Below are 25,395 nucleotides of genomic sequence, written 5' to 3' on the forward strand. Positions count from 1 at the left end.
AGGGAAGCCCCAATCTCATTTATTTATTTATTTATTCAAATATTTGCTAAATATCTGCTATAGGCTGAATACTGTGCTAGGTGCTACAGAAATGGAAATAACTATAACTTCATCCCTATCAACCCAAAGAACTCCTAATCTAATGGAACAAATTTTAGTGTCTTCATTTGTAAACGGAATGTAACACCAACTCTGCCCACCTCAGAGGACTGTTGTAAAGATCAATCAAAGCAATACAAACAATGTGAGCACCATTCAAAAGAGTAAGATGGAAATTTACTTTTCAGCCAGTTCTGATCTATATATGACAATAGTATAACAATGAAGTTAAAAAAACAAAAACAAAAAAACTATGAGATTTCAGACCACAAGGATAGAACTATAGTTGAGATCAAGAAGGAAATAATCCCAAACTGTTGTGTAATGGATTTATCCACATGGAGCAGGAGGGTAATGACAAACTGGATTGCATCTAGCAAAGGGTAACCAGTATAGTTAGCCTATGAATAGCCTAAAACTAGGTTATATACTACAGGTGAAAGAAACAGAAAAGAGAGCCCTTGGAGGCAAGAAGAGCCCATTTTCAAGTATGTGAAAAGCTACCAAATGAACAAAGCAACAGCCAAGTTCCACAGGGTAGTACTCTATGATGCCATGGTAGACATTTTTAAGACAGCCTCATTATATTGGGATGCTCTTTGTAACACTAGGGGTCCAAAAATAGAACTACTTAATTTTTGAGGTTGTAGGTTCCTTGTCAGTGAAGGTGTTTAAAGGTGAGAAGACCAGGTGTCGGGGATGCTGAGGAAAGGACTTCTGTGTCAAGAGTAGTGGGAGGCAGAGTTCAGCGAGTTCCAGAGTTCCTCGTACTTCAATGAACTCTTGAAAGCGCATTTATTTTTTAGGAGATCCTTTTCCTCCTTTTAGCAAACTTTGTATCATAACACGTGTACTATTTTTATCCACATATTGTGAGTATAAACTTTTGCATATATAGTTAACCGTTTTCGCTTTTATATCTAAAGTATAAGGAGATTACACTACGAATTATCATAAAGATTGGGCTTCCCTGGTGGCGCAGTCGTTAAGAATCCGCCTGCCAATGCAGGGGACACGGGTTCGAGCCCTGGTCCGGGAAGATCCCACATGCTGCGGAGCAACTAAGCCCGTGCGCCACAACTACTGAGCTTGAGCTCTAGAGCCTGCGGAGCCACAACTACTAAAGCCCACGTGCCTAGAGCCCGTGCTCCGCAGCAAGAGAAGCCACTGCAATGAGAAGCCCGCGCACCGCAACGAAAAGTAGACCCTGCTCGCCGCAACTAGAGAAAGCCTGCACACAGCAACAAAGACCCAACACAGCCAAAAATTAATTTAAAAAAATATATATATATCATAAAGATTAAAAAATAGTTTGCTTACCTTGGCTGATGAAACAATTTGCTTGGCCTGGCGTCTTGATAAATGATCAATTGTTTTTATCAGCACTTCAGGATTTGCATTAGCTAAGTGCATTAGACTTTTATAACCTGCATTGTATAACTGTCTTGCTCGACCCTGAAAAGTATTACAAAAATCATTAGGATCAGAATTTGGGATTAGGAAAAAATAATTAAGTGTCTTACTGAAGGGAAAAAATTCACTTGCAGAGACAGGAATAAACTAGGATAATAAATATGAAGATATGAATCCTGAGGAATTTTAAAAGATGCATTTGGGTGGTTCCAATCTGACCGCAAGATAGCTAGTTTTCTGTGCAGCTTAAGTGAGCTGATGTGTGCTGCAATCAGAAATAAGAAACCCATTATGGCACTTAGGCTAGGGGCATCCCCAATCAAATGTTTTAGTCCAGTATCCCTAAAATGTTACCATCTACTCAGGGGACCTCTAAGGTAGGGGTGTGTGGGGTGTGTGTCTGCATTCCCAAACAGAACTCCTCTGATTTAGTAAGAACTGAATAAAAGAGGATAAACTGAAATCAAGGGTTGGTCAAAAATAGAAAGCTAAGAAACCAGCTGAGGATACTTTCTCCTCACTCCCTTAGAAAATGTAAATGACACTCACTGCCACCAAGTCACCACCACCTTCAACAAGCACTGTTTAAACTGACAGAAGGTGATTCTTCACTGGAGTAGAGGAAGGAAAGGATGTTAAGAATGACACACATACTTGGGGAGAGTCACCCCATCCCTGTTATTTTTTTCCCAAAAATGTGATTTTTCATCAGAACTTCTTCCAGATTATCAGAGATTTCTGGGAGACCATGGCAGCAATTAATTTAAAAAAAAAAGATTCCCATGATAAATGAACAATAAGGTTATTGTCATTTACCCTGTGACATGACAGTAAAACCTGATTTTTCTGTTAGTTGAAATCATCTCAGGTGGGAAACTGGGAGGCTACTAACCTCTAAAACTCCAGTCACTTCCATGAGAGGGATTAGCTCTGTCTTTACACAGTAAGTCAACTTCTTGGTAAGTTCTACCAAAAGGGCTCTATAAACCCAGAACTCCTCAAGTTCCTGCAGAACACAAAGAAATATGCAGAATTTAAATCTGGTAAGTCATTTCAAAATCTAGTTTGCATGGTAGAGGGCTCAGAGAGGACTCTCCCTTCTGTAAATTCTGGAAGTTAGGTTAAGCCAGAGATGAACAATGACTCCAAGCAAAATTATTACAAGGAAACATGGCAGAGACTGAGGAACGTGATGGAATGGTTTTAGGATGAAGAAAAAGGTTGAAAATTGAAAACTAAACAACTATACCCCAATTTAAAAAAAAAAGAAAAAGAAGTCAATAAGAAGAGTTCTATTCATTTTTATCAAAACATCAGCAAGTGATTGCATAGTTTTTCTTTCCCAAATGATTGAAAACAATTCCTACCTCTGGAGATTTATCCTGAAGACAAAATACTGAATATGGAAGGATTCAAATACAAGATGATGCTCAGTGCAGCAATATTTAAAATAGTATTAGAAACCATGAGTTGGTAATTCTTAAAGCTGGGTGGGTAAATGGGTATTCATTACATTATCTTGTCTTTTTAAATATAGGGTTGAAATTTTCTGTAATAGTAGTCTAGTTTTTTTTTTTTTTACATTTCCTTTCTAACCTTTGGGTATCACTGTGAGCATTTGTGATGCATGGAACAACATTAGCTAGCTACTTTGTGACCTACTACTTTCCTACTACTAGAAAAGTAGTCAATGCACTAGTATGGCAGCAAAAAAGGAAGAAAAGAAGACCTTGAATAGAACTACTGAATCAATCAATCCCAAACTGCCTTAGCTCTGGCTTTCCTGCTACATAAGATAATCATTTTTCCTTACTGTTTAAATTTCTATGGAATTTTTCTGTTACTTGCAGTTAAAAGTATCTTAACTAATATGATCAGTGTACTATTTTATTCCACTTACATAACTTTTTGTTGTTGTTTGTTTTTATTTATTTATTTAATTTATTTATTTCTGGCTGCGTTGGGTCTATTGCTACAGTACGTGGGTTTTCTCTAGTTGCAGCGAGTGGGGGCAACTCTTCACTGCAGTGCATGGGCTTCTCACTGTGGTGGCTTCTATTGTTGCAGAGCACAGGCTCTAGGCGCATGGGCTTCAATAGTTGCAGCACGCAGGCTCAGTAGTTGTGGCTTGCGGGCTCTAGAGCACAGGCTCAGTAGTTGTGGTGCACAGGCTTAGTTGCTCCACGGCATGTGGGATCTTCCCAGACCAGGGATCAAACCCATGTCTCCTGCATTGGCAGGCAGATTCTCAACCACTGAGCCACGAGGGAAGTCCTACATAACTTTTTATAAAGAAAAAAATGCTTTAATATATTGAAAATACATTCATGAGAGTTGTCGGATAGACTGACCCTAAGATCAACCATCAAATTATAGCTGCTTTTGAAGTTCAACCTATAGATTCTTTCACTTGAACAATTCTGTAAGGCTCACATCCTTATAGTTCTAAATAAAACAAAGGGATAGAATTATCAGGGAACATCTTTTTAAATATGAAGAACAAACACAGTAAACTTAAGAAAATACATTTTAAAGGCCAGCTTCTCCTTATTATCCATGTTTGTGTACTGATTAGCTACCATGTAATTAGGGAATATAAGCTTAAATTTAAAAATCAGCATAAATAAAAGGTATTTAAAAGGTAAATTTGCTAAAATAATTATCATTCAATCTAAAGCCAAGTAGTTTTGGATTATTTACTCCATTAGCGTATATGATAGAACTAATTGCCCTATACACACACAGAATATGGAGGCTTAAGATAGGGCAAATGAAGTAGATTTTAAGTTTAAAAGTAGAATTCATTGTGGAAAAAAGTTTTTTAAAAAAAAGTACAGAAACAAATATTACTATGCCACCCCCAAATAATAAATTTCAATGCAGCAAAAATGGCTTATCTTGGGCTTCCCTGGTGGCACAGTGGTTGAGAGTCCACATGCTGATGCAGGGGACACAGGTTCATGCCCCGGTCTGGGAAGATCCCACATGCCGGGGAGCGGCTGGGCCCGTGAGCCATGGCCACTGAGCTTGCACGTCCGGAGCCTGTGCTCCGCAATGGCAGAGGCCACAACAGTGAGATGAGAGGCCCGCGTACCGAAAAAAAAAAAAAAAAAAAAAAAAAAAAGGTTTATCTTATAAACTCATCAAAAAACTGTCTGGGTAGAAAACTCTGGTAAGCTTTGTTGTGTTATTTAAGGAAATTCTGAAAGCTTCTTTTAGTGAAGTCTTAAACAAATCGATCTCAAATGCATATGGCCAAAATTAAGTTTTCTTCTTTATTTTATAAGACACACATGTGACGTAGAAACTGAAGTAGCTGCCTGACACTGGAAGCAAAAATGGGAAATTACTGTGGTAATCAAAAGAACATGGTACTGAGTAGTCAGGTATCTGCTGGATATTGGTAACATACTAATCAAACACTTTACACAGTTACCACTCAGGAGAAAGACACTCACACAGAATTTACATCAATGGAGAAGAGTTATTTTAAGAGTTGATTCCAGGGACTTCCCTGGTGGTCCACTGGTTGGGAATCCACCTTTCAATGCAGGCAACGCGGGTTTGATCCCTGATTGAAGAACTAAGATTCCACATGCCACGGGGCAACTAAGCCCTCATGCCGCAACTACTGAGCCCGCACGCCACAACTAGAGAGAAGCCTGTGTGCCACAACAAAGAGCCCACGTACTGTAATGAAAGATCCCTCATGGCGCAACTAAGACCCAACGCAACCAAAAATAAAGAAAGAAAGAAAAGAAAAAACAACAACAAAAAGAAAGTAAAAAAATAAGAGTTGATTCCAAATACTTGAAACTATTAATGATAGTTCTAAAAGTAGGGATAACTAAGGACTTTCTACTTGTTCATTATGTTTTAGTTGATTCTGTCATTCTGTAATACCTTTATTACATGCATATATATAGTATTTTTGTAAATGGATAAAAACAAAGATATATTTTAAACAAATTTTGACTGCTTTGTAATAACAGAGGAAACGAGAACATACTGACTGACTGGTTTTTGAGTTCAGTAACAGTTAAAACAGAAGATGCACACAGCATATATCATCTATTTAATGGAATTACCTCACAGAAATGTAACACACAAGAGGAGAATGCGGCAGCTCCAGATAGAAGGTTTTGTATATATCCTCGAGGCATATTGAATTTTTCAGACACACTCCAAATGTTGGTCTCTTTGAGCAAGGTATAAAGAACAAAAGACAGGTATAGTCTGTTGACAATATTCTTCTCCACCTTCTAGAAAGACACAAGTAAATTTATGTACTGGACCTGCTAAAAAATGTACATTACATTCAAAATGGACAAAAGGTAAAGCGCATGAAGTTGTACCACAGGAGAGCAAGGATAGAATGGTTCCACAGAAATAAATCTAAGTGCTAACAAATGTACTTTAGATTAGTTCAAATTACTGTTTTTCCGAGTGTAGAAAAAGAGATATGCCAAACTGTTTCCAATTTAAAGTTCCTTCTATAGGGAGTGTAGTGAGTTGAACTGTTCCCCAAAAAAGATATGCCCAAGTCTTAACCCCTGGTACCTTTGAATGTGACCTTGTTTAGAAATAGGATCTCTGCACATGTAATTAGTTAAGGATCTTGAGATGAAGTCATCCTGGATGTACAGGGGGCCCTTAAGGGCCCATTATTCAATGACTGTCATACCTTACAAGAGAGACGACATAGAATGACACAGAGAAGGCAATGTGAAAATGAAGGCAGACTCTGGAGGGATGCATCTACAAGGACTGCCTGCAACCACCAAAAGCTAGGAGAGAGGCAAGATGGTTTCTTCCTCAGAGCCTCCAGAAGGAACAGCCCTGCCAGCATCTTGATTTCAGATCTCTGGCCTCCTGAACTGTGCCAGAATATATTTCTGTTGTTTTAAGATACCTGGTTTGTGCTAATTTGTTATGGTAGCCTTAGGAAAGAATACAGGAAGGAAAGGAGTTGGGGAAACCTTTACATTTACTGTAGTACTTATAGGTGGTATATATATGTGTGACTGTGATTATAAATTAGACAAACGTATTTGTTTAGATTAATATGTTAATAAGTTTACAAAGTAAACACTAGATTCTATGATTTCCACAGGGTCATGATAAATAATTAATGTTTCCAAAGTTAAAACACTGAAAGAAAAATGCTTCCTGTAGTTGACTATTTCTATTCTGTATATGTGTTTTTGCCTGTGGTGCCTAGTGATTATTTTTTGGGTAAAGCATTTCATAGCTAATATTAAGCTAACTCAGAAACTGAGTAACTCATGCTTAACATCAGAGGAAATAAAAGATGAATTTTAAAGAGAAAAAAGTTGGTTTAAAATATAAAATTATATTCTTTACTATAGTAAAAGAATGTTTAAGATGAGAACTTAGGGTGGCACAGTGAAGGATATAAGAATTACAGATTCTGCATGTTGTACTGGATCACTCTTCTAAAAAGCATTAAGCTGAAAAAGCATGATAGCTGAAAAACAAGTAGGAAAAGGTTACCTTTTAATTTTCCAATTTTAGTACATCTTCATTATTAACTATAAATTGAGTCAATGTAGATTTTGCTTAGAATGTATTTTCTAAGCCAAGAAAAATGATGTAATTATATTACGTGGCAAGAAAAGCCACATTATGCCAATTTCAAGATTTTTACAAAAAATGTTTAAAGGTTTTTTCCAATGTGAAGACATCAATTAGATCTTACGTAAACATCATGTTCTGCAGAAGTTTCTTTAAAAGATACTTCTAAAGCACTGAACTAGTAACTAACCCATTTGTAATTAAGACAAATCCATGCCCATACTATTTAAAATATTTAATTATCAATTGAACATTTATTGACTATATTTCATAAAATGTAACAAAAATAAATTTTGATTCAAGTTTTAAAAGATACATTATTCTATAAGGTTTTTTGTTTGTTTTTTTTTTTTTTTTTTGCGGTACGCGGGCCTCACTATTGTGGCCTCTCCCCTTGTGGAGCACAGGCTCCGGACGCGCAGGCTCAGCGACCATGGCTCACGGGCCCAGCCGCTCCGCGGCATGTGGGATCTTCCCGGACTGGGGCATGAACCCGTGTCTCCTGCATCGGCAGGCGGACTCTCAACCACTGCGCCACCAGGGAAGCCCCTAATAAGGTTTTATAAATGTTTATTATTTGGTAATGAGTTCCAAACTAATATGATTTTGTTTTTTATTTTATATTTTAGAGTTTGATACAAAAGGCTGTTTTAAGAAATATCTTTATTCAACATTTTGAAGTCCTAAACAACATAGTCATTTCTGAGGTAAAAGACCCAATTTAAATATTGACAACATGAATACTGAAGTGATATTATTTATAATTTTATGATACATCAATACAGGGGACAGCTGCACCATTCAATTCAAATGTAAGTAAACACCTTCCATTTTTCAAAATGAAATCAGTAAAATCTATATAAATTTAAAAGATACAGGGGAAATGGTAGGTAAGATAATTAGGTTTCAAGGAAGATTAGATTACCAAAGAAAATGAAAAAACGTGTATTATGAGGTGGAAGATTATATGAACTTAAGGATTTTGAATGCATGTTTCCCACAGAATTATTTCCACTTCTCTTAAGGTTAGTGTGTGCATTCAACACTTGCTTCATGTTTGTTGACTAAACTTTAAAACACAAAAATATAAGATATCACACAAGAGTATTGGCTTTTCCACTGCAACCTTCTAAAATGCTTTACGTACTTCAAGTACATTGGGAGTTCTTTGGGACAACAGCAACAACAAAACCAAAAATCCCAAACTTGTCCTATCTTAGAATCCCTGATACCAAGTAGAATGCTTAATAAAAAGTTTCTACAAGATTTTTTTCTCCCTTGAACTGAACTTATTACAGGATTCCATAATACTGTGAAAACATTTTACAAATATTTTACAATTTATATAATTTAAGCCATAATAAGTAGCCTAAGAAAAATAGATAAATAAGGTTTACCTTTTCCTATGATAAAGACTTACATGTGCATGACTATTTTAGAAATACAAAGGTACACAAGAAAAGGGCCATCACACCACCCAGAAATAAATACTGTTTAAAAAAACATACCTAAATTTCTGGTCCTCAGATGTTTTAAATAGTAAAATGGGAATTATATTAAAGAGAAAAAAAGTGAACCAAAAGGATCAAGTCAACAAAAGAGATGATACAACAGCATTAATTTTGTTTTATGAACTTAAGTTATTCAGGAAGGAAAAAAAGACTATGGTACCTTCCTGATAGCTTGACCTGATGCTTTCTTCCCAATAAAGTTCTCAGAGACTCCAACCAGAACAGCCACATTTTGCTCTGCTGGGCTGAGCTGGCTAAACTACAGAGAAAAAGAGTATAAATATATAGAAAAATTAAATTGTAACTTTAAAAAGTCTGCCATTAACCAAATCCAGTATTTAGTCATATCACACTTTCATTATTATAAAAGATATGAAAAAACCCACATATTTTGTTTACAAATATTGCAAGCTTAAAAGATATATTATTAAAATATTTGGGTTGGCCCAAAAGTTCGTTCGGGTTTTCCTGTAAGCTGTTACGGAAAAACCCGAACGAACTTTTGGGCCAACCCAATATAACCAACTTTAGTAGAATGACTTAAAGACGCGGCCACAAATACTGTGACCATGGACTATGACTTCCATGGACTATGGGCTCATGTATAATATAGGAGATGTCTGTGGGAAGAGAGAAGAGGGAAAGCTTTTGAAAGTAACCACATTGTATAATACCACTTAGAAAAACAGAGTAAAAATTTTAAAATACGACATTAAAAAGAAAGTTAATTTCCTCCAATTAAAAGCTGCATATTGCTTCTGCCTAATATGTGTTCATGCATCTAGCCTGTTCACAGTAAAATCATAATAGACTGTACTCTACCACTTGGTTTTGTAACAAGTATGGCCAGTTCCACCTTGCTACTGTTGATAAAGATGATACTCCTTCTCAGGTATTAACATCACCGGGTTTGGTTTGACATGATGTGATGTCACGTGTGACTGTAATAGAGCTTTCATGTTATTAAACTATCAATCATTAGGGATGGCTTTCATGGTTTTCTTTATATTTCAGGCATTATAAAATGTAGTGGTCACCAAATCATATGAGTAAACTACCTTTGGGGAAATGGGACCAGGGATGATCTTTTTTTCTTTTCTGCACCTTTATTTTTTTGAAAATGAACATGTTTATATTTAACAGAAAATATTTAAGTGAAACAAACAAAAAATGCGATTGCCATATTACTACTTTAAAAACTCAAAGACAAAGGGCCCAATTTCAAATTCATTTTAATAAAGAAAAAAGTGAATAATCACTTGACAAAAATCAAATCCTGATTCATTATTGTAGCCTGTATTGCAGAATCTTATCGTCTCACCTGCCTGAAGTATATCATCCAATCAGGGTTACACTGAGAAGCCATATCATAGGGAGTTGTTAGGTAAATTAGATGAAGAAGGCTTTCAAGCACAAGTCCTTCAAGACCTTTCTTCAAGTCTCTGTAGAGACTGTCACAATAAGCCAAATCTATAGCTCCTAAAAGAAAGACACAAATAGTTCATCTTTCATAATCACCAAAGGGGGAAAGAGGTGACTTTAAAGTAAGTCTAGTTTAGGAGTTAACTACAAAAGTCTTTAAAATCTCTTACTATGTAACTTAACACCTATTTTGGAGGTCATTTTGATAGTATCCATCAGCATTTAATAAGTACATACCTTCTGACTCAATTCCTCTACTCTTGGGAATCTAACTCGGAGAAACATTTTTCCACACATATCTAAAAATACATGAACAGAGATGCCCAAGCAGCCTTGTTTATAATGGAGAAAAATCAGGAACAGTGTAAATGTCCATCAATAGGGGAGTGGTAAAACAAATTATGGTATCCATACTATGGATGACTATTGTAGTAAAAGGAAAATGAGGTAGATTTAAAGGGATTAACATGTAAAGATGCTCATATTTTATAAGTGAGAAAAGCAAGCTCTGTGTGTGTGTGTATATATATACATATATATGTATATATATACACACGTACACACAAAAATATTTGGAAGGATATATGTATCAAATTGTTAGGAAGTTTGCAGATAATGTCTGCAAAAATATATACCAAATTGTTATTCTTGGTAAGATATTATGATTTTATGATTGCTGAGGGAGGGGAGCATGAAGGAGGATGACCACCATTTTCTCCATATACCTCTACAGTATTCTAAATTACTTGTTTCAAAATACTTTTCAACTTTTTAAAGTTGAAGTAGTCCAACAGTTTGTAAGATAAGATTAATATTATTAATATGAAATTACAAATCCAACTTAACATTACATAATAATTTCTATTTTTTCCAATGCCATTTCCTCAGATTAGTAATGAGATTTAGGTAAACTTTTACCCTTAAAAGACGCTCGTCCCAACTTTGTAATGTGAAAACTATATTGGAACTCTTCTTCCGACCCATGAATAGTGTCTTTTTGTAGAAGTCCTTTTTCTGTCAAAATAGTATCTTTTTGTAGGAGTCCTTTTTCTGTCAAGTATCTAACCGATTTGACAGTTATTTCCCAGAGACTTCTTTCTTTCAACAAAATCTTCTGCTGAACACCAAAAAATGTACCACTCATAAAGTGATGTAAGTCACCAAGATTTGTTGCAATCTGAAACAATTCAGGACATCATTAGAGCATCTTCCCTAATTCAAGGCAACATTCTGAATGAATAATTAATCAAGTTAATGACCCATTTCCATACCGCAAAGCTATTTAAATAAAAAACTACTATAAAATCTACATAGTTGCATAAATGTAATTTTATAACATTTTAAAATCACAAGAAAAAAAATTTAAGGGAGAAGATAGTTATCACATTCATACTTTTAATGAAAACACCTACATATTTCTCATTCAAAAACCCCTTAAGTTTTTGAACGATTTTTCACAATACCTCCAAAGCTGTGCTCTCTGTTTACTTCTCAATTTATCACTAATTCCCACTCAGCCTCCTTCAGAAATCCTTCCTCCACCCCTTTCCAGCAACATGTGAAAACATTCTCTAGCTTTTAAAATTGTATTAAAAAAAAAAACCATGGAAAACACAACTGAAAGCCTCCACTAAAACAGGATCAGGCAATACTTTCCCTGACATATTACCTAAAAATAGACAGCAGTTTTTTACTGCTTTTTGTCTCTCTCATTCCCGTCTCCTTTTCCTGTTCTTTTGCTGCCTTTTTTTTTCTCTCCACTTACTCACTATTTAAAACGTATAATGGCAATCATAAGTAATACTTAACTCACCACTTGGTATTCAGATGTAGAGCTGTCTCTGAATTAGAATAATTTATATTAGCCAATTTCAATGCAATCAGCAAGTTATACTAAAATAGTCAATCAATAAGCATATCTCTCTCTCACAACTCTGACGATATTTCAACTGGAAAACTTAACTATTAATTTCATATTAAACCATTATAAGCGATAACAGAAAATAATATGGAGTACAGACATTTCCTATTGTTTCTCTTTTTAATAAAAATCATTCTTTTTTTTTTTTTTTTTGGTACATGGGCCTCTCACTGTTGTGGCCTCTCCTCTCTCCTGTTGCGGAGCACAGGCTCCGGACGCGCAGGCTCAGCGGCCATGGTTCACGGGCCCAGCCGCTCCGCGGCATGTGGGATCTTCCCGGACCAGGGCACGAGTCCGTGTCCCCTGCATCGGCAGGCGCCACCAGGGAAGCCCAAAAATCATTCTTAATATATATATATATATATATATATATATATATATATATATATATATATTCATTCAGGCCAAATTGTACTTTTAAGATACTCAGTTTGTAGATTATCAACATACTTAGTTTCTATATTGCTGTTTGGTTGGCCGATTAGTTAACCGTGGGAGGAAACAAACAAGCAAAACCCTTTACTTGATCCTTCTGGTGACCAACAGGTTACCTTTCTAGCCCTCTGTGAAAACTTTTAGACATAATGGTTTAAACCCACTGGTACAGCCTCTGCTTTTGGCTTCTCAAAGCTGGGTTCTTCACTGTTGCCTCAACCTGCAAGTTCAGCCATGACCAACTCCAAAGTCAACCCATTCATTAATTCCAGTGTTTACCAAATGCCAAACACATACCAGGCACTGTGCTAGTCACTGGAATTCAGTGATAAATGAGAATAAATGTGGATCCTGCTGTCACAGGGCTTACATTCATTCCACTGGGGTAAAGTTATTAGCCAAATAATGGCACTAACAAGAATACAACTACAAACTGATAGGTGCTATTAAGGGAAAGAAATGTGTTTCTACAGAGCATACAATAGACTGACTGGGCTCAGTGGCAAAGGAAGGGTTCCCTGAGGAAGTGGTGGTGAAGTGAAAGTCTGACTGTTAAGTGGGAGTTAAGTGAAAGTCTGACCGTTAAGTGAGGGTGAAACTGGAGACGGGGAGGTAAGAAGGGCGATTCCCAAGCTTACGGAACACTGCAGTAGGAGCAAGTATAGAATGTTTGAGAAATGTAATAGAAGGCCAGTATGTCTGAGTACAGAGTGTACGAAGGCTGGTGAGAGATGAGGATGAAGAGACAGGCAGAGGCCAAATCTACCACAGTAGACCATGATAAGCAATTTGGGCTCAATCCTAACAGCAATGGGAAACCACCAGTGACAAATTTTAAGCAGAAGGGGGTGACACATGCGGATTTTATATTTTGTGAAGATCATTCTATTGAAGAATTACTTGGAGGGGATGTGGGAAGGCAGGGCAGACAGAGTGAATGCAAAGAGACCAACTGGGAGACCGTTACAGTGATCCAGGCAAGACCGCAGTAGCATGCACCAGAGTGTGCAAGCAGCCTAGGTAACCTCCCTTTTTGCCTTGGATTCTTTTTTTGTGAAAGCACAGTTATGTTACTTTATTCAAAGGTATGCAAAGATCAGAGATAAAACATATGAAGTGTCTAGCAGAGCATCTGAAACATAGTTGTGAGAAACAATCATTGGAGGCTCCCTGTATCCCATGGCTCAACAACAGTTATGATCTCTTATTAATTCCTGGAGTTTCCATCTCTTCCACCAAACCCTGGACCTAGTCTCTCCAGGGATGCCCACCTCTACTTCCTGCCTCCTGACCTCACACTGCCCTTCTTGCCTCTCACCCCTATCCCACCTGGTTGTTCCTGTCCAGAGGACTTGACTTCTGCTTCAGTTCTAACTCTAAAGATTTTCCCATTTCTCCACCCGGTCTGTAATTCCAGCCTCCTTCCACAACTAGAGCTCTGTTGTGAAGCCCTACCCCAAGGAGTAGGAGGAACCCTGATGGCCTGTCCTCCTCAGGATGGGGCCCAGTAGCCTCCTATGGGCAGGCTTGAGACGACAGCTGCCTATAGGCTAATCTCCTGAGCTGACTCTGCCTGGACTTCTTGCTGCTGTACTTCAATTGTTAAAACAGAATACAGTGGTTGCATTGCCAGGCCCATAAAACCAGACCTTTGTGGCCAAGTCAGTCCCCCCAGGATTCCTGTACATGAGTGCACTGGTCTCAGTGCACAGGGAGTGCAATGAAGTCCCAATTCCCTCCTAATTCCACTGCCTTTTGTGGAGTCCTCACTCATAACATACTCATATTTGTCAGATGTATAAATATTTCCCCCTGTCTTTCCATTTGTTAAGCAGGGTCTTTTGAAGAAAATTTTAAAATTATGATGAAGCCTATTAAATTGATTTTTTTCTTTCATGGTTTATGGTTTTTGTTTCCCATGTAAGAAATCTTTGCCTACCCCAAGGTAACAAAATTTTTTTCCTAGATTTTCTTCTAGAAGTTTTATTTTAGCTTTTATGTCTAGGTCTATGATCCATTTTGAGTTAATTTTTTTGGACAGTGTGAGGTAAGTGTTGGGGTTAATTTGTTTGTGGTTGTTCCATCTGGATATCTACTTGTTTCAGCACCATTTATTGAAAAAAAATCCTTTCTCCATTTAAATACCTTGGCACCTTTGTTGAAAATGAACTGATCATATATGGGTCTAATTCTGGACTTACTGATCTATTGGTCTATATGTCAATCTTTGCACCAATATCACACTGTCTTTATTATTGAAGCTTTACAGTAAGTCTTGAAGTCAAGTTCTTTTACAAAACTATTTTTGGCTATTCTATTCCTTTGCATTTCCAAATAAATTCTAGTATCAGTGTGAAATTTCTACAAAAAAACCTGTTGGGATTTTGATTGGGATTGCACTAAACTTATAGGCCAATTTGGGAAGTAACATCTGAACAAAAGTGAGTGTTCCAATTCATGAACATGCTATCTCTCTCCATTTATTTAGGTATTCTTTAATTTCTCTCAGCAGTGTTTCATAGTTTTCAGTGTATAGGTCTGACACATATTAGTTAAATTTATCCCTAAGTATTTCATGTTTTTTAAAATTTATTGTAAATGGAATTGTTTTCCCAATTATTTGCAGTGAGTATATAGAAATATAATTGAGTTTTGTACACTGACCTTGTATCCTGTGACACCACTAATAACACTCTAGTTTTTTTGTACGTTACTTTGGATTTTTCTTGAACTCAATGCCATCAGCAAATAAGATAGTTTTACTCCTTCCTTTCTAATCTGTTTTCTTTATTTTTTCTTCCTGTCTTATTGTATTGGCTATAAGTTCTGATATATGTTGATTAGTAGGGTGAGAGCAGATTTCTTTTCCTGATCTTAGGGGAAAAAACATTTAGTTTTTCACCATTAAGTGTGACATTACCTGTAGTTTCTTTCTTTTTCTTTTTTTTTTAAATAAACAAGCTTTATCAGATTGAAGAAGTTCTTTTCTACTCCTAGTATGTTGAGTTTTTATCATGAATGAGTGTTGAGTTCTGTCAGATGGATAATTATCAATACACTGATGAACTTTGAATGTTAAACCAACTTTGCATTATTGGAATAAATTCTGATTGATCATGGTATATTGTTCTAATAATGTATTGTTGTATTACTAGTACTTTGATATGGGTTTTTATATGTATGTTTACCAGAAACATTGGCGTGTAGTTTTCTCTTCTTGTAATATCTTTGTCTGGTTTTGGTATCAGCATAATGCTGGTCTCATAAGATAAGATGAGCAGTATTCCATCTTCCTCTACTTTCTGAAAGAATGTGTGTATGACTGACATTATTTCTCCTTTAAATGTTTGTTAGAACTCACCAGTGAAGTCAGTTGGGCCTAGAGTTTTCTTTGTGGGAAAGTTTTAAATTATAAATTCAATTTCTTAATAAATATAGAACTATTTTAATTTCTTCAGTCAATTTCGGGAACTGTGTCTTTCAAGAATTTTCCCCACTGGACTTCCCTGGTGGTGCAGTGGTTAAGAATCTGCCTGCCAGTGCAGGGGACATGGGTTCAAGCCCTGGTTCTGGGAAGATCCCATATGCCACAGAGTAACTAAGCCTGTGTGCCACAACTACTGAGCCTTGCTCTAGAGCCCGTGAGCCATAACTACTGAACCCACATGCCACAACTACTGAAGCATGTGTGCCTAGTGCTCCACAAGAGAAGCCACAGCAATGAGAAGCCTGTGCACCTCAATGAAGAGTAGCCCCTGCTTGCCACAACTAGAGAAAGCTTGTGCACAGCAATGAAGACCCAACACAGCCAAAAATAAATAAATAAATAAATTAAAAAAAAAAAAGAATTTCTCCCATTTCATCCAAGTTGTTGAATTCATTTTTCAGTATTCAAGGATACAGCTATTCAAGGGTAATTCCTTACTACCTTTACTATCTCTGGGATATCCAGTGATGACCTTCCTTTCATTCCTGATACTGGTGATTCATGCATACTCTCTTTTTCTTCTGATCAATTCAATCAATAATCTTACTGATCTTTTCAAAGAACTAGCTTATGGTTTCATTAATTTTTTCTCTTGTTTGTCTATTTTTTGTCATTGATTTCTGCTTTTATCTGCTATCATTTCCTTCCTTTTACTTACTTTGGGGCTTTTTGTTTTGTTTTGTTTTAGCTTCCTATGGTGAAACTTAGATCACTGACTTTGGATCCTCCTTGAATTTTAATAAGCATTTAAAGCTATAAATGTCCCCTTAAGCACTTCTTTAGCTGCCTGCCACTAATTTTGATATATTTGTTTTCATCTTCATTCCATTCAAGATATTTTCTAATTTTCCTTGTGATTTCTACTTTGACCATAAAAGTATGCTGTTTAATTTTCAAATATTTTGGTATTTTCCTGATACCTTTCTATTATTTATTTTTTAAAAAATATTTATTTATTTGGCTGCATCGGGTCCCAGTTGCAGCACAAGGGCTTAGCTGCCCTGAGGCATGTGGGATCTTAGTTTCCCGACCAGGGATCGAACCCACATCCTTTGCACTGAAAGGTGGATTCTTAACCACTGGACCACCAGAGAAATCCCTACCTTTGTATTATTGATGTATACTATAATTTTGTTGTCATTTAGATACCATTCTTTATATGATTTCAATCCTTTAAATTTATTGATACTTATTTTATGGCCCAGAATATGGCCTATTTTGGTGAGTTTTCAAGGGCACTTAGTGAATGTTCCACATACACAATGGCATACTGGAAAGAGTACAGGCCAGCAAGGCAGGAACCTGCATTATAATCTCATCTAAACAGAACACACTGAATGACCTTAATCACGAATTCTCTGTTACCTTATTCAATATATAAATGTAATAAGACTCACTGATCTTCATGATCTCTTTCCCTTCTTTATTAAATCCTTGGCAACCCTCCAACTGCAGGTCTTTATTACATTATACATGGATTACTACAGTTGCTTCCAAACTAGCCTTTCAATACTTCTGCATACTATTCTTCCCATTTTACAGATAAGGCAACTGAGTGAGGTTTAAGAGAGAGTTAGTAATTTATACAGGATAACAAGAGACAGAGCAGTGACCCAGACACAGATATGTGTGATATCAGAGCCCTTGCTCGAAACGATCACAGAACACTTTGACTATTTCTCCACTGATAAGTGACTGTGTTACAACTCTTGAGTCTACTATTTAAGCACTCTCTCATGTCTTCCCCAATCTACAGCACACACTCTGCCCCAACTTTTTCCACCCAACCCTTTACTCTTTGGTATCTTCCGCCCTCCTCTACAGCTATAATATCTATTGACTGTTACCCCACATCATCTTAAAGTTTCTCATCTTTCATTCTATTTTAAGTACCTGGAATGGCTCATTCCTTCCCTCTGCTTATCTAAAACCTCTATCTCCTTCAATACCCAACATTAACTCCTATTCTTTCTTGTAGTCTTTCACTCTTGTAAATGGCCAGGGGATACTGCAACATTACACCATTCATCTGCAAGGTAATCAACACCTGTCTCATGATATCTTTTATTTGTCAATTAAATTTTGGATTTTCACTTAAACCATTCAGGTTGATGAAGAGAGACTGCATGACAGGTTAAGAACATTGGTTTTGTCGTTAGAGAAAGTTGAATTCAAACCCTGGCTTTGCCACTTTCGGGCTGAGTGACTTGGGCACAAAGTGGAAATTTACTTAAGGATAACCCTAAAAAAAAAGGTTTAGCTCAAGAGCTATCCTAAAAAAGAGCGCTACTTTCTAATCTTAGGAAAAAAAGACTGTTTTCCCATTATGCCCCACCCAACTTTTTTTAAAATTTTCTGCCTGATAAAGGCTATACTGATCTGACAAATGTTTATGGTCACAGGACTACAATGAACCTTATTCTTAACAATGGCAGAGATGCTGGATTATCCCACATCAGGATCCATGTCTTTAGAGCTCCTTCTATCCCCCATAGTATCCACCAAAGTTTCTTACTTGTTATGGATACCCAGTTATGATTTGTTGATTTTTCACATTCTTTATAATTCAAAGGATTAAAAATGCACATATAAATCCAGACTCAGATTTATCATGTCACAGACTGTTCTTTTCCACATTAGATTAGAAGTTAACATTTTTTTCATACTTTGTAGTTTTCAAAACTTTTTAACTTCCATTATCTCAGGTAATAGCAATAAGATATAAAAATATTAAAAAATACCTTCAAACCAATCAAAGAGAGAAACAAAGTTTGGATTCCCTTGGTGAATTCTTGAACAAGTTGGCTATAACAATTTTCCAATGGTCTGCTTATTAACTCCAATACCTACAAGAGTTAAAGCGTTATTATAAAAAATAAATTTATGTTTTGCATTATTATAAAAAATAAATGGTGTTCCATATAAATTTTATATTTTGCATAGATTGTGTGAAGGCTGGGGGAGATAAAAAACATAAAGACAAAAAAATAAGAATTTAGCAGATGTTCTCATGAAAATGGAAGACGATAAATAAGGAAAATACTTTTCATTGTTTGCCTGAAATACAAAAGTATTTGAACTACTCTTTCTAATTCTTAATCATGGGAGAGAAGGAAACATTATTTAAAGGAATATTAATAATTAATTTTTAAAAGACAGTCTCATAAAAGGGCTAGACCAAAGTCCAAGAAAAGACAACAAAATGACCAACCATCCACCAGATTATTACCTGTTTCTTGTCTTTTTCTTGCAATATAAGGATACTTTCCCCAGTAGAATCTATTCCAGCACGGCCAGCCCTGCCAATCATCTGTTTATATTGATTCCTCTTTAAAAATTCTTTAGCAACATAGGGGGCTCTTAAAATAACTCTACGGAATTGATAAAATTAATTAAAAGTGGTACTACATCTATAGCAATAACATCTATTTTTTAAAGTTTTCATTATATTTATGTGATATTAAATTTAATAACATATTAACTCAAAATAATAGGCAACTACTGTTTACCAAGAATCTATGATGTCCTAGGCTTTATGTACATTATTTGTAATCTAACAAAACTCTTGGTGATAATATTCTTACTTACTTATTTACAAAGGAGCTAACTAAAGCATATATATACATGTTAAGTCATTTAGCAAAACTCACAAAATTAGTAATTATCAGAACCATAACTTGAACTTAAGTCTGCTTAGCTGTAAAACATATGGTCAATCCACTAGAGCAATAATCTCAAAATAGTTTTGATCTGGTACTCCATAAATGAAAAATCTGACCATGGACCACCAACATATGCATATTCATTTAAGAGCTTACAATACTGTCAACATAAAATTGCAGATTTCAACTGATTTTGACCTACAAACATGGTGATTTCAATCTTGTTCACATATACAGAAGTTTGTAGCCAGCTTTCCTATTCAAAGGTAAGAGAAAACCTGTCATTTATGTAAAACAATCAGCCTACCTCTTTATTTATAAATCTCAACGGACAGCCAAGATTACCAAATACATGAAGAAAACTAATGACATAAAAGGAAAACAATAAGAACATACAGAAAAAATGTCTGACAGAAGCAGATAACATGTAGAACAGAAAAGAACTTAAAAAAATTCTAATTAGTATCCAGAGAATTCTAAAGGGTATTGTATTCACACTATGAGAGCAGACTGTTACAAAGAAAGGACAATAAAAGAGAGTTCTTAGAAATTAAAACAAATTAATTTAAATAATTTAATAGAACTGAATAATGAATGAAACAGTTAATGGAATACAGTTAAAAACTGATTTTGTTATGTAGAAAGTAAAGGTGAAGAAATCACATAGCTCATATAGATTGAAAAATGTGTAAGAAAAATTAAGACATGAAAGCTCAATTTAAGAGGCTTCAACTATCTAACTGAAGTTACAAAAGCAGAGAAGAGATAACAGAAGATAAGAAATAATAAAATAACTGAAAAAAATTACTCTAAGATGAAGAAAGGCATAAAACTTTAGATTGAAAGCATGTACCAAAGGGCTACCCCTATGAATAATAAGTAGCTAAACAGGGAGAGTTAGGATTGCAGAATTAGATTTCTCAGTTTCTTGAGTTTCAAACCTTGGCTTTGAAACTCATTTGTTGGCCGTGAAGTTGGGTAAGTTACTTCATTATTCAGTGCCTCAGTTTTCCCTTCTATAAAACGTGGATAATAAAATACGACCTTCCTCACAGAGCTGTTGTGAGGATCTATTAAGTCAACACATGTAAAGCTGTTATGACATGAGTGTGGGTTTGTAATAACTGTAATTATTATTATACACTACAACGAAATGTTAAGGTTAAAGAGAAAGGTCTAAAAGCTTCTGGAAAGGGAAAGACAGCAAGCCCATGCAAAAACAAAAATGACCAACACTAGCTCCTAAAAGACATGGAAGAATACTACAAGGGCCCCAAAGAAAAAAAACTGAACCTAGAATTCTGTTCCTAGCAAGGTGTTCAAGTGCGAGTCTAAAATAAAGACACCTTCAGCTACTCAAAGATCCCCAAATTTTTACTCCCAATGCAGCATTTAAAAAATAATTACCCAAGGATGGCAAAATAAAAAATGGATCATAGAAGGAAGATGTGAGACACAAGAGGCAGTGATAGGCAAAAAAAAAAAAGTATAATTTACAGGTAAGTTTAAATAACTATTGATTATAAGATGAAAGAAAATTTAAAATCTAGAACTAAAATTCCAGGTAACTGCAACAATACATGAGGCAGTGTAGAAAAATACACAAATGCTAAGACTCTTGTTATGTTCAGCAGACGATATAGTTATTGATTAATTCTAAAATGATAGAAAAACACAGTTGCGTTTTTTTAACAGTTTTACAGCGGTTAAACAATTTAAGAGTAACCATTGAAATAAGAGAAATAGGATACATAACTTCCTTCTTTATTTCAACAATTGTCTGAAAAAACAGAAAACTTAACCAGTGACAGAGTCTGAAAATAATAGAAAAAAATATACTTGGCAAAAAATGTAGTCCCAGTATTCAAAATAAAATCACTAAATGAGGAAAACAAGGAGGTATTCTATTCATAAAAGGTATAATTCAGCAATAAGATATTTGCAGTAAACCTTTATATACCTAGTTTTGAAATACAAAGCAAGAACTTTTAAAAATGTAAAAAGGAGAAGTTGACAACTCCATAATTACAGTGGGAGACTCTGAAATTGACAAATCAAAGAATCACAAAGAAAAAGGAGGAGCTGATGATTAATAACTGTTATATATTGAGCTATATACCCAACAGAAAATACATATTTTTTTAAATCTCATGGATGATTTATAAAAACTGACCATTTATTTGAAAAAATGTCACAAATGACAAAGAGTAGAAATCAATTATACTGGTAATAACCAAAAAGATAATTAAGGACCTACTCTTTTAAAAAAAGATACTAGATTCAAAAGTCTTTATGGATGAGTTCTCTAAACTTTCAAGGAAATCTCTGTGAAATAAACTCTTCCAGATCATAAAAAACGATCAAAAGCTTGCCAACTGTTTCTACACAACCAGGATAATGAACCATAACATCAAAACCAGATAGGGAGAGTCACAAAAAAAGAAGGAATTCTAACAGCAAGAAATCTACTAGTGTTATTTTTCATTAAAATATTAAAGTAAATAAACCAAACAATCAACTCAGCAAATGCTGAAAAAAACATTTGATAAATTCTCACCCACTACTGAGAAAGAATAAAACAATAAAAAAACGGTTGGCAACTAGGAACTGGAAAGTTTTGAGATCGGCCAACAATGACTTATATCTTACCTTCGAGCTGGTAGGTTAACACCTGCTGCTAGGGTGGATGTGCAGGTAAAAAGGCAGAGAACTCCTGCGGAGTAGGCCTCCTCCAAGAGCTTCCTTTCATCACTCGTTAAACCACTATGGTGATAAGCAACTCCAAATGGGATGGTGTGCTTTAAAACAGGACACAGGTTGCCACTGCTGATATTCTTCAAGTTCTTAATCACCTCATGTTTTTCTTTCTCTTTGTGTTTCAGATATTCCCTGGGAAAAAGATGTTAGACATGAACCCTTGATCTTACAGTGACACAGTACCTAAAATTTTAATTTCAGTAGGTGCATGTAAACATTCTTTTTTTAAAAGAACTTAATACTTTTATTGATATAAATAAATAGAATGTTCTTAGAATTTTGATTTGACTTCATTAGCTATTAGGCAGTTTCTCTGAACCTTTTTGTGGATCACAGAGCCCTGTGAAAAGCTGCTTAAAACTAAGGAAAGGGCTTCCCTGGTGGCGCAGTGGTTGGGGGTCTGCCTGCCGATGCAGGGGACACGGGTTCGTGCGCCGGTCCGGGAGGATCCCGCATGCCGCGGAGCGGCTGGGCCCGTGGGCCATGGCCGCTGGGCCTGCGCGTCCGGAGCCTGTGCTCCACGGCGGGAGAGGCCGCAGCGGTGGAAAAAAATATTCACATAAATACAACACTTTGCATATAATTTCAAGAATTCATGGACTTCCTGAAGTTCAATCCTGTACCCTCCTATGAATATATGAACTCCAGGTTGAGACCCCTGCTCTAGATGTTACAATTATTTTTTCACAAGAACATATATCTTTAGTGAAGATGATTTGTTTTAAGTCATAAATTTTCTTCTATGAGGATGAAAACATATATTATTAAATCATATGAATTACATGTAAAACACTGTCTAAACTCTAGCATTTTAGAAGGCTCAGTAATATACTACAATGTCTTCTTACCTAGAAGCACCTATTATTTTAAATTCCCTTCTAGAAAAGAAAAAAAGGAAAGAAAGACTAAGTACAACTAACTACTAACTGACTACAAAGCAACAACTTCTGAATACCAGTAGCAAACAAATATAGTCCAAGATATAAATATAATACACACAGCCCTATGTTGTTTTAGCACGCTTCACGGAAAGCACAGAGAGCTCTGGCTGGTGCTAACTGCACAAGGACAGTAATTTCACACGAAGTTGAGAAATTGGAGGCCAGGAGACAATGAAGAATTGGGAAGAAAGTGGTCAAGAGTCATCAGTGCAAGAACTAGAAGTGGCCGCTGAGTAGGGAGCAGTAGACTTTATGTTACTACTTTCCGGCCAGTGTTTGAGGTCCTGAAAGGGACGAATCCTTCTCAAGGAATTAAGACTTATGGATAATCACCCTATAATTTTAGAGAAGGGAGACATTATTTGTAACAGACCAGATAAGACATAATTATATGGAGAAGGGTTTTGTGGGAGAAGCTGAGATGTGAGCTGGGCCTTGAAGAACAGGTGTTAGAGAGGCAGCAATGAGGGGGCAGGAAAGTGCAGTGCTGGCAGAGGGTAGAGCATGACTGTAGGCATGGAAATGGGAAGTTTAAGAATAAACGAAGAAGACAAGTAGTTCAGTCTGGATGAAGCGCAGGGTGGATAAAGAAAGGAAGAAATAAGGATGGGAAACTAAGTTGAGTCATTATCTTAGCATGAATTCTAGGCTAAGAAGCACTGTGGTATCATTTTGAGGGACATTTTTAGGGAAAGTGATATGACCAGAACTCTGGCAGTTGTCAGCAAATAGTGTTTAAAAGACATCCTTAACTCAGAAGTCAAAGGTGGTAATACCTATAAAAAAGATAATTTTCTTTGAGATTGAGACAATCACTTGGGAAAAAATCTCCTTCAGTCTTTGCACTTAGACATACAAGCATATTCTAGGTGATTTTACTATACCTGCTTCACATGAAATTTATGATTAGGAGGCAAATCATTAAGACATAGGACTCCCATGAAATTATGTTTTAAGGACAATACTGAGATGAGAAACCATTTAGCCCCAGATTTACCTTCATCTACATGTAAACTATAGAATAATATTAAAAAGTATGCTCTAAACATGACATTTTAGTCAACAGCCACCAAAAAAGGGGGCTAAGCTATACTCAGAACATTCACCTTATGAGAGCAGCAAGTAATATGGAAAATGTATTTTAGAGGAAGTTTTCCTTCAGAAAGAGTTTAAGAAAGTATCAAGTGTCCATAATAATTCATTAACTAAGGGTTCTGGAGAACCTGATTTTTAAGTAATTCAATATTAAACATCAACATTTATGATCCAAATTAACTGTTATCACCAAAAAGCAAAATAAGTCAAGGATATAACTTGACTAATAATAAACCTCACATCTCCCAGTCAAAAGTTTGTCTCTAAATTTCCCCATCACTTAGTCAGTGCCATACTACCTTATTCTAAGAAAGCAACTGATTTACTGAGAATATCTCAATGATAATTTAATCTCCTTAGGTTTTTATAATCTACATCACCACTGTAAAGGCAGACTCTGTTACTGAAATGGGAAACTCCTGAACTTTATCCCGAACGTCTGCATCTCTGTGCTAGTCAATGAATTTAACTGTATATTAGGTCAATCCATGATGACAGCAGGATTGGGAGGGGAGGCAGAGGATGGCTAGATTAGAATCCATAGTACTGGTATGTGAACAGTGATATAGCACTGGCTCAGGGGCCAAAAAGAAGTCTGAAAAATATGATAAAACTACACATGGGACAAAAAGGTACAGAAAAAACTAAACTGTTCATACTTAAGTTCATTTTATACTTATCTCCATGACATAACAGAACCAACATTAAAATTTTATAGTATAAAATTACAAACTAATACATTTCTTAATTATTTAGGAAATTCAGTTTAAATGTCCACACCACCTAAGTGTGAAGTTTACTAAGAAAACAAAGGCAACAGTACTTAATTAAAAAGAAAGTTAAGCTGAAGATATGATTCATCCACACAGTGATTAGTGATTAGTCCTCTGATCATGTAGGCCAGCGGTTGACCTTGGCTGCATGTTGGACTCTGCCTGGGAGCTTTACAAAATAATGGAGCCTGGGTCCCACTCCCATATACTCTGATTTGTCTTGGATGTAGCTTGGGCACTGAAATTTTAAAAAGGCCCCAAGACGATTCACTGTGCAGCCAAGC

The 25,395-nt window shown here is 35.9% G+C and overlaps 1 protein-coding gene across 4 annotated transcripts in view; it reads right to left on the reverse strand.

The window, feature by feature from the left end:
- Positions 1–25,395, reverse strand: part of HELQ (helicase, POLQ like) — a 55,391-nt gene that overhangs the window by 17,039 nt on the left and 12,957 nt on the right. For 2 of the 4 annotated variants that reach the window (XM_059066971.2, XM_059066970.2), the window contains exons 9-17: positions 22,195–22,434; positions 19,113–19,254; positions 18,625–18,729; positions 10,959–11,217; positions 9,940–10,097; positions 8,779–8,877; positions 5,601–5,774; positions 2,405–2,518; positions 1,420–1,554 (exon numbers count right to left, since the gene is read on the reverse strand). In XM_059066971.2, coding sequence (XP_058922954.1) covers positions 1,420–1,554; positions 2,405–2,518; positions 5,601–5,774; positions 8,779–8,877; positions 9,940–10,097; positions 10,959–11,217; positions 18,625–18,729; positions 19,113–19,254; positions 22,195–22,434 — 1,426 coding nt within the window. The remainder of the gene's footprint in view (positions 1–1,419; positions 1,555–2,404; positions 2,519–5,600; positions 5,775–8,778; positions 8,878–9,939; positions 10,098–10,958; positions 11,218–18,624; positions 18,730–19,112; positions 19,255–22,194; positions 22,435–25,395) is intronic. The other 2 variants (XM_067035962.1, XM_067035963.1) reach the window with 2 other exon arrangements.

The sequence above is a fragment of the Kogia breviceps genome, chromosome 6, assembly GCF_026419965.1.
Source record: "Kogia breviceps isolate mKogBre1 chromosome 6, mKogBre1 haplotype 1, whole genome shotgun sequence".
Lineage (NCBI taxonomy): Eukaryota > Metazoa > Chordata > Mammalia > Artiodactyla > Physeteridae > Kogia > Kogia breviceps.